This window comes from Salvelinus fontinalis, chromosome 4, assembly GCF_029448725.1.
Source record: "Salvelinus fontinalis isolate EN_2023a chromosome 4, ASM2944872v1, whole genome shotgun sequence".
In the NCBI taxonomy this organism is placed as follows: Eukaryota; Metazoa; Chordata; class Actinopteri; order Salmoniformes; family Salmonidae; genus Salvelinus; species Salvelinus fontinalis.
Window position 1 is genome coordinate 69,426,850 of NC_074668.1, and position 9,396 is coordinate 69,436,245.

Genomic DNA, 9,396 nt, shown 5'->3' on the forward strand with positions numbered 1-9,396 from the left:
GTGGCTGTCTGACAGCTGGCCTAAACAGAGACAGGTTAGAGGTGGTCGACATATCGCCACCAATGACAGTTTTTGTTCACCGTCACACAACAATGTGGTCAAACTTCATTTCATTCAGGTTGTTTCCACTGTGATCTAGTAGTGGTAGCTAGAAGTCTACTCCACCCTCTCTCCTGTCTGACTATTCTCTGTGATAACTGTAGCCTACTCTAATTCAGGGCTCTTTCTGTTGTCATTTATTTACTTCCCCTTCCATCATCACCCTTGTGCAGCTAAATTTGGAAATAGACGGAGTGACAGTCCCAAAGTCATTTCCCCTTTAAATAGACAGTAATGACATCCTTGGGAAAATGAGTGCAGCACACGCAATGCAATGCTCAGTCAAAGCAACAGATCTGTTCTGCCTCCTACATCTCAACTCCACTGCAACATGGCTTTTTATATCAACCACTGGTGGGCTGTTACACGACACATGCTACTTCCCTAGTGCTGACTAAACCATGAAGGATAGCTTGGCTTCCACTCAGCATTATGTCACGCTGTAACACAGCGGTGAGGAAATATTTACCTTCAATGAAAAAGTATACTTGGCACAGTGCTGAAACCCTTCAGATGGGTAGCACCACTACTATGCTGTAGGATACCTCTACCTTCCCAACCCATGTGGCTGTGCGTTTTGTTGCTGTGCGTTTTGCTGCCAACTTTACTTTACTTTGCTAGCTGACAACTTTACGTTTTTTGTTTTGTTTCTGTTTTTAATTACCGTTTATATTTTTTGTTTTTCCATCGCAACTTTTTTCCCTCATTCAACTTTTTCACTCCGGACGCTTTATCTGGACATGGTTCGTCAACACCTTCAACAGCCGAAGCTAAGTAGTAACATTAACATGATGTCTTCTAATTGCAGTCGCTGTACTCATAATATACAGGAGAACGATCGCCTTACGGCGAAAATAGCTGTGCTGCAAGCCCAGCTTCAGACGCAATCGTTAGGCAAGGGTAATTTCAGTGTAGGAAAGGAAGAAACAGCGTCTGTGCCACCAGTAAGTACAGATAGTAACGTTAGTATAAATCCCCCCGCACAGTCCCCGCAGCCGGACAACTTTCTCATGGCTTCTGGAGGGAAATGCTGTTGGAATGCTCAACCGGTGTCGCTCATTCAGCCGACAGAAACTTTCAACCGGTTTTCCCCATTATGTAGCGAGTCGGAGTCTGAGTCTGAGTCTTCTCTTGTCTCTACTCCTCCCGTTACGGGGTCTGAGACGCCGAAGGCTCCCACCGTTAGCTCTGACAAATTGAAAACCCTAGTCATTGGCGACTCCATTACCCGCAGTATTAGACTTAAAACGAATCACCCAGCGATCATACACTGTTTACCAGGGGGCAGGGCTACCGACGTTAAGGCTAATCTTAAAATGGTGCTGGCTAAAGCTAAATCTGGCGAGTGTAGAGAGTATAGAGATATTGTTATCCACGTCGGCACCAACGATGTTAGGATGAAACAGTCAGAGGTCACCAAGTGCAACATAGCTTCAGCGTGTAAATCAGCTAGAAAGATGTGTCGGCATCGAGTAATTGTCTCTGGCCCCCTCCCAGTTAGGGGGAGTGACGAGCTCTACAGCAGAGTCTCAGCACTCAATCGCTGGTTGAAAACTGTTTTCTGCCCCTCCCAAAAGATAGAATTTGTAGATAATTGGCCCTCTTTCTGGGACTCACCCACAAACAGGACCAAGCCTGACCTGCTAAGGAGTGACGGACTCCATCCTACCTGGAGGGGTGCTCTCATCTTATCTACCAACATAGATAGGGCTCTAACTCCTTTAGCCCCACAATGAAATAGGGTGCAGGCCAGGCAGCAGGCTGTTAGCCAACCTGCCAGCTTAGTGGAGTCTGCCAATAGCACAGTCAGTGTAGTCAGCTCAGCCATACCCATTGAGACTGTGTCTGTGCCTCGACCTAGGTTGGGCAAAACTAAACATGGCGGTGTTCGCCTTAGCAATCTTATTAGGATAAAGACCTCCTCCATTCCTGCCATTATTGAAAGAGATCGTGATACCTCACATCTCAAAATAGGGTTACTTAATGTTAGATCCCTCACTTCAAAGGCAGTCATAGTCAATGAACTAATCACTGATCATAATCTTGATGTGATTGGCCTGACTGAAACATGGCTTAAGCCTGATGAATTTACTGTGTTAAATGAGGCCTCACCTCCTGGTTACACTAGTGACCATATCCCCCGTGCATCCCGCAAAGGCGGAGGTGTTGCTAACATCTACAATAGCAAATTTCAATTTACAAAAAAAAAAATGGCGTTTTCGTCTTTTGAGCTTCTAGTCATGAAATCTATGCAGCCTACTCAATCACTTTTTATAGCTACTGTTTACAGGCCTCCTGGGCCATATACAGCGTTCCTCTCTGAGTTTCCTGAATTCCTATCAGACCTTGTAGTCATAGCAGATCATATTCTAATTTTTGGTGATTTTAATATTCACATGGAGAAGTCCACAGACCCACTCCAAAAGTCTTTCGGAGCCATCATCGACTCAGTGGGTTTTGTCCAACATGTCTCTGGACCTACTCACTGCCACAGTCATACTCTGGACCTAGTTTTGTCCCATGGAATAAATGTTGTAGATCTTAATGTTTTTCCACATAATCCTGGACTATCGGACCACCATTTTATTACGTTTGCAATCGCAACAAATAATCTGCTCAGACCCCAACCAAGGAGCATCAAAAGTCGTGCTATAAATTCTCAGACAACACAAAAATTCCTTGATGCCCTTCCAGACTCCTTCTGCCTACCCAAGGACGTCAGAAGACAGAAATCAGTTAACCACTTAACTGAGGAACTCAATTTAACCTTGCGCAATACCCTAGATGCAGTTGCACCCCTAAAAACGAAAAACATTTGTCATAAGAAACTAGCTCCCTGGTATACAGAAAATACCCGAGCTTTGAAGCAAGCTTCCAGGAAATTGGAACGGAAATGGCGCCACACAAAACTGGAAGTCTTCCGACTAGCTTGGAAAGACAGTACCGAAGAGCCCTCACTGCTGCTCGATCATCCTACTTTTCCAACTTAATCGAGGAAAATAAGAACAATCCAAAATTTCTTTTTGATACTGTTGCAAAGCTAACTAAAAAGCAGCATTCCCCAAGAGAGGATGGCTTTCACTTCAGCAGTAATAAATTCATGAACTTCTTTGAGGAAAAGATCATGACCATTAGAAAGCAAATTACGGACTCCTCTTTGAATCTGCGTATTCCTCCAGGGCTTAGCTGTCCTGGATCTGCACAGCTCTGCGAGGGCCTGGGATCGGGAGAGACACTTAAGTGTTTTAGTACTATATCTCTTGACACAATGATGAAAATAATCATGGCCTCTAAACCTTCAAGCTGCATACTGGATCCTATTCCTACTAAACTGCTGAAGGAGCTGCTTCCTGTGCTTGGCCCTCCTATGTTGAACATAATAAACAGCTCTCTATCCACCGGATGTGTACCAAACTCACTAAAAGTGGCAGTGATAAAGCCTCTCTTGAAAAAGCCAAACCTTGACCCGGAAAATATAAAAAACTATCGGCCTATATCGAATCTTCCATTCCTCTCAAAAATTTTAGAAAAAGCTGTTGCGCAGCAACTCACTGCCTTTCTGAAGACAAACAATGTATACGAAATGCTTCAGTCTGGTTTTAGACCCCATCATAGCACTGAGACTGCACTTGTGAAGGTGGTAAATGACCTTTTAATGGCGTCAGACCGAGGCTCTGCATCTGTCCTCGTTCTACTAGACCTTAGTGCTGCCTTTGACACCATCGATCACCACATTCTTTTGGAGAGACTGGAAACCCAAATTGGTCTACACGGACAAGTTCTGGCCTGGTTTAGATCTTACCTGTCGGAAAGATATCAGTTTGTCTCTGTGAATGGTCTGTCCTCTGACAAATCAACTGTACATTTCGGTGTTCCTCAAGGTTCCGTTTTAGGACCACTATTGTTTTCACTATATATTTTACCTCTTGGGGATGTTATTCGAAAACATAATGTTAACTGGAGACCTTTGTGGGCTATACTCGGCCTTGTCTCAGGATTGTAAGTTGGTGGTTGAGGATATCCCTCTAGTGGTGTGGGGGCTGTGCTTTGGCAGAGTGGGTGGGGTTATATCCTTCCTGTTTGGCCCTGTCCGGGGGTTTCTTCGGATGGGGCCACAGTGTCTCCTGACCGCTCCTGTCTCAGCCTCCAGTATTTATGCTGCAGTAGTTTATGTGTCGGGGGGCTAGGGTCAGTTGGTTATACCTGGAGTACTTCTCCTGTCTTATCCAGTGTCCTGTGTGAATTTAAGTATGCTCTCTCTAATTCTCTCGTTCTCTCTTTCTCTCTGAGAACCTGAGCCCTAGGACCATACGTCAGGACTACCGGGCATGCTGACACCTTGCTGTCCCCAGTCCGCCCGGCCTTGCTGCTATTCCAGTTTCAACTGTTTCTGCCTGCGGTTACGAAACCCCTACCTGTCCCAGACCTGCTGTTTTCAACTCTTAATGATCGGCTATGAAAAGCCAACTGAGATTTATTCCTGATTATTATTTGACCATGCTTGTCATTTATGAACATTTTGAAAATCTTGGCTCTCTCTAATTTTCTCCTTCTCTCGGAGGACCTGAGCCCTAGAACCATACGTCGGGACTACCGGCCGTGGTGACTCCTTGCTGCCCCCAGTCCGCCTGGCCTTGCTGCTATTCCAGTTTCAACTCTTCTGCCTGCGGTTATGGAACCCCTACCTGTCCCAGACCTGCTGTTTTCAACTCTTAATGATCGGCTATGAAAAGCCAACTGAGATTTATTCCTGATTATTATTTGACCATGCTTGTCATTTATGAACATTTTGAAAATCTTGGCTCTCTCTAATTTTCTCCTTCTCTCTTTCTTTCTCTCGGAGGACCTGGGCCCTAGGACCATGCGTCGGGACTGCCGCCCGTGGTGACTCCTTGCTGTCCCCAGTCCGCCTGGCCTTGCTGCTATTCCAGTTTCAGCTGTTCTGCCTGCGGTTATGGAACCGCCACCTGTCCCAGACCTGTTGTTTTTCAACTCTTAATGATCAGCTATGAAAAGCCAACTGAAAATGATTCATGATTATTATTTGACCATGCTTGTCACTTATGAACATTTTTGAACATCTTGGCATAGTTCTGTTATAATCTCCACCCGGCACAGCCAGAAGAGGACTGGCCACCCCTCATAGCCTGGTTCCTCTCTAGGTTTCTTCCTAGGTTTTGGCCTTTCTAGGGAGTTTTTCCTAGCCACCGTGCTTCTACACCTGCATTCTAGCTGTTTGGGGTTTTAGGCTGGGTTTCTGTACAGCACTTCGAGATATTATCTGATGTACGAAGGGCTATATAAAATAAAATTGATTGATTGATTGATGTGCTGCATGTCTGCCAGGAGAGCACAAGAGAGAAATCACTGAGCGCGAGAGAGCGCAGAGTGAGTGAGAGCGAGCGACACACGTGCCTGGCCCTCTGCCAGTACACACTTCTAGGATTTTTGGCCACAAAAGCCAAAGAGCGGCTCAGCCCTCCCCAGTGATTGTAAGTGTCTCACAAAGATACTGGCTGAGAGGTCTGTGTCGAAGCTAAGATTAACCCACCCACTCACAGCAGGGGCAGGCGGGACAATCAGACAAAACACACAACAGGAGAGTTGAAAATAGCGAAAGGCTTTCCCCCTATATGACGCTTACTTACCAAGGGGACATTTGTGTTTTCATTACACAGCTTTGTGTTGACTCACTGTGTTTGGGGAAGAGATAGTACGACTTTGATGCCAGATTAGCTGCTAAGGATAAATATTCAGAGAGATGTGGCAATATTTCTTCATGTGGACAACTCTACTCTTTCATGTCAAGGGCAGACATAAAATTCAACTGGGGATAGGATTTTGAATGTATAGCTAAGAAAGGAGAACTGACATACATTAATAAGGACAGCAGATTGGCGGTACGCCAAGGTGGCCTTACCTGTTTTAATTGATCATCAAAGCTATTCCAGTCAGCCTGCCCGTTGGGGGAGGAGGCAGAGTGGGGCCCTGCAGGAGAGCGGCTCTCGTCAGGCTCCTGCTTCACCCTGACGGGTGGCAATGGGGCAGGCTGGGGGCCCGAGGTAGAGTAACTACCAAATGGATTCGCTGGGAGGTGGGAGGCACCCTGTTGTAGAGCCAGTGTCTGCTTGCGGAGGTACTCAAGACCACTAGCCCCTCCCTCTTCCTCCTCGCTCCCCTCATCTCCATCCATCATCTCCTCATCGTCATCTTCATCCCCTGAATACCGGCCTCTGTCCTCCTCCCTCTCTGAGTCCACACTGCTCTGGTTGGAGACCCGGGACAGTTGGCCTCCTCTGGGTATCCCTGAACCTCCACCTCCAACCAGGGCCTTGCCCATGAAGCCAGCTCCAGGGGCCCTAGCCGCAGCCAGGATGGCCTGCTGCGCTGCTACCTGTTGGGCGTACATGATGTGGGCCTCGCGGAGCCGCCTCTCCTTGCGCTCCATCTCCAGCCTGGCCTGCTGCTGGCGCTGCAGCTGCTCCATGACAGCCTCCAGCTTCATTCCTCCTGCCGTGCCTCCCTGAGGATAGACACCCCCCAGACCACTCTCCTGTGACATGCTGGGCTGGGAGAGGAAGTGAGAAAGACATCAATAGTCAACCATAAACCAACAACTCAAATTACTACTGGATGTCTGGCTTTCCCGGTTCTCATAAAAACATGCATAACACAAAGTGGACTACTTAAACATTAAAAAAAGTCCTATCTGTCAAGATTTGGGTGAAGTCACCGCCAGACTTACAGTAGGCTACAACAAACCATCCACTTCATGAGGATAACATGGGTAAGTTTCAACATGAGCACAATAGATGAGGGAAAGGCTAATTGGTATTGCGAAAATGGGAGAAGATAGGCAAAATACCGTTGATAAACAAAAAAAGTTGACTGCACGGAAGAGATTGTATGGTATGCAATAGCTGGTGCTACACGTGATTGTATTTAAAAGCACAGTAGTAAAATGCAGGACACATTTGTACAGAAGTGTAGCGATAGGCAAATTACACACTGTCCAGCACAGCTGCACATAATACAGAAGTTACAGGACCACGTTTTGTCCTGTAGATAGATCTACAGCATATTGCATTTATGCTTCTTATTTAAAAATAAAAAAAATAAAAATGAATTCGAGTTCACGCATAACAATCAATTGAAATAGATATGCACCACTTTAAGAATATGCCAAAACAATATAAACCGAATATGATTTTGACATAAACATCTGTAACAATATTACAACTTTGAAACAATTGTACAAAAATTTACTATTTAGTTTCAATCCGAAACAAGAACCAACCCAGATGTATCCTACCTTCAAAATGAGATGATTGATATGGTTAAAGTTCGAATATAATTTTATCCAAAACACATAGGCCTACAGCCTCTTCTTTCCTATTCGTGCAGTAAGTCAAAATTAGCTTTCTGGGTGTATATGGCGAGGCTCCAGAAAACGTACATGAATGAGTAAACAGCGTATAGTATAATATCTGACTAGTTTGTAGGCTACGCACACACACATATATACATATATATATATATATATATATATATATATATATATATATATATCCTTTTTTTCTATCTAAATTATATTAGGGGCGCAGATACAGTGCATGAAAATATACATTTGATCTATTTTATTGGGTTTTGCACGATACATTATGTATTTAGTCGGTAATTACAACTGTAATTAAAACGGGAAATTGGCAATGACATACGCTAAACTATCAAAACCAAATAGTAAAAAGGATTTCAATTTTTAAAAGCGTTACATTTGATAGCCTCGTGTTTTTAGCCTACATTGCTCTGCTAATAAATGTTCGCTAACTCGCTCCTATGCTATGACACAACCGAGACCTAGCCAGGGCACAGCGCCAAATTGGGGGAAACAACTCACCATTTGTGACTTGCTGCTACCGGAATTGTCCACCATCCCTCCTTCCTTAGTTATCTTTTTCCCTCTTTGCTGGCACGGTTTCAATCACTTGTAAACACAGAGAATTTGTGCATGCACGGGGGGGTTACATTTGTCCACCAGCTGATAGGCAGAATGTTGGCTGTGTAACTCTCAATTGTATCTTTCTCCACTTCTTTTTTTAATTTAGAGAAAGACGGACATGAAATATGTCCCGATCTCATATCTCGAAAGCTTGCCGTTGAGGTAACTCCCTTGACTCGATTTTCCTTCACTTGAATTACACCCCCCGTCCATGCGTACAACATCATTAGGGCCCGCCCAGTGACAGCAACAAGTTCCAGAGTTCCAGCGCAGCGTTGGCTGAATAGACTATGCGTATGCAAATCTCATGAGAATGGCAATCTTATGAGAATGGCAACACTTGTCACAGTCCATACAAACTAGAGCCTATTAAATAGTACATAATAGATCGCGTGTCGCCGTTATGCTGACAGGCTTTTTCCCTCAGTACAATTACATTTAACATGTGGATAATTTGCCTGTTGAATAATTAGCCTGCCCTACATTTTTGGCAAACAATGATAACGCAAAGTTAAAATAATTTAACCATTGAGGTACAGAACTAATGCAATTTATAATCCCAGATAAAAATTACTCTGCTGAGCAGTGAGCTATAAAATAGCCTACAGACACATTTATATAATGGTGCATGTACGTAACGCAAGTAATGAGTCTTTTGGCTACTTCCCTCGCCATGATATAATATTGTGACAACTCAATTCTGCCCCCAAATGGATGTGGATGGTCTTTACGTTCAGTTAACGATCTATTTATTCCACATGTGTCAAACTCATTCCACAGAGCGTCGACTGGCTGTGGGTTTTCGCTCCTCCCGTGTACTTGATTGTGGAATGATTAGTAAGGAACTCCCCTTACCTGGTTGTCTAGGTCTTAATTGAAAAGATAAACCAGCAGACCAGATTGACACCCCTGACCTGCTTTATCAAGTTGTCTTTCCAATATTTTACCTTTATTTAACAAGGCAAGTCAGTTAAGAACAAATTCTTATTTTCACTGACGGTCTAGGAACAGTGGGTTAACTGCCTTGTTCCGGGGCAGAACGACAGATGTTTACCTTGTCAGCTCAGGGATTCTATCTCGCAACCTTTCGGTTACTGGCCCAACGCTCTAACCAGTAGTTACCTGCCGCCCCGTAATATACCATTATACTCAACATAAACATATTCTGCTTCCTCAACGCTGTACATCCAAACTCTTCTACATAACAAATATTTGACATAGAGATTAGATTGATAGTTCTCTGAATTCTGTGAGAATAACTTTCAATGGTGTAACATCCCCTCCAGCAAACCAGAAGA

The 9,396-nt window shown here is 44.4% G+C and overlaps 1 protein-coding gene across 3 annotated transcripts in view; it reads right to left on the reverse strand.

Moving 5' to 3' along the window:
• The window catches only part of LOC129852711 (AT-rich interactive domain-containing protein 3B-like), an 84,396-nt gene extending 75,067 nt beyond the window's left edge, over positions 1-9,329 (reverse strand). For all 3 annotated transcript variants that reach the window (XM_055918328.1, XM_055918329.1, XM_055918327.1), the window contains exons 1-2: positions 7,997-9,329; positions 6,020-6,667 (exon numbers count right to left, since the gene is read on the reverse strand). In XM_055918328.1, the coding sequence (XP_055774303.1) occupies positions 6,020-6,667; positions 7,997-8,032 (684 nt within the window). In that variant the 5' untranslated portion in view covers positions 8,033-9,329. The remainder of the gene's footprint in view (positions 1-6,019; positions 6,668-7,996) is intronic.
• Between the last annotated feature and the right edge of the window lie 67 nt (positions 9,330-9,396).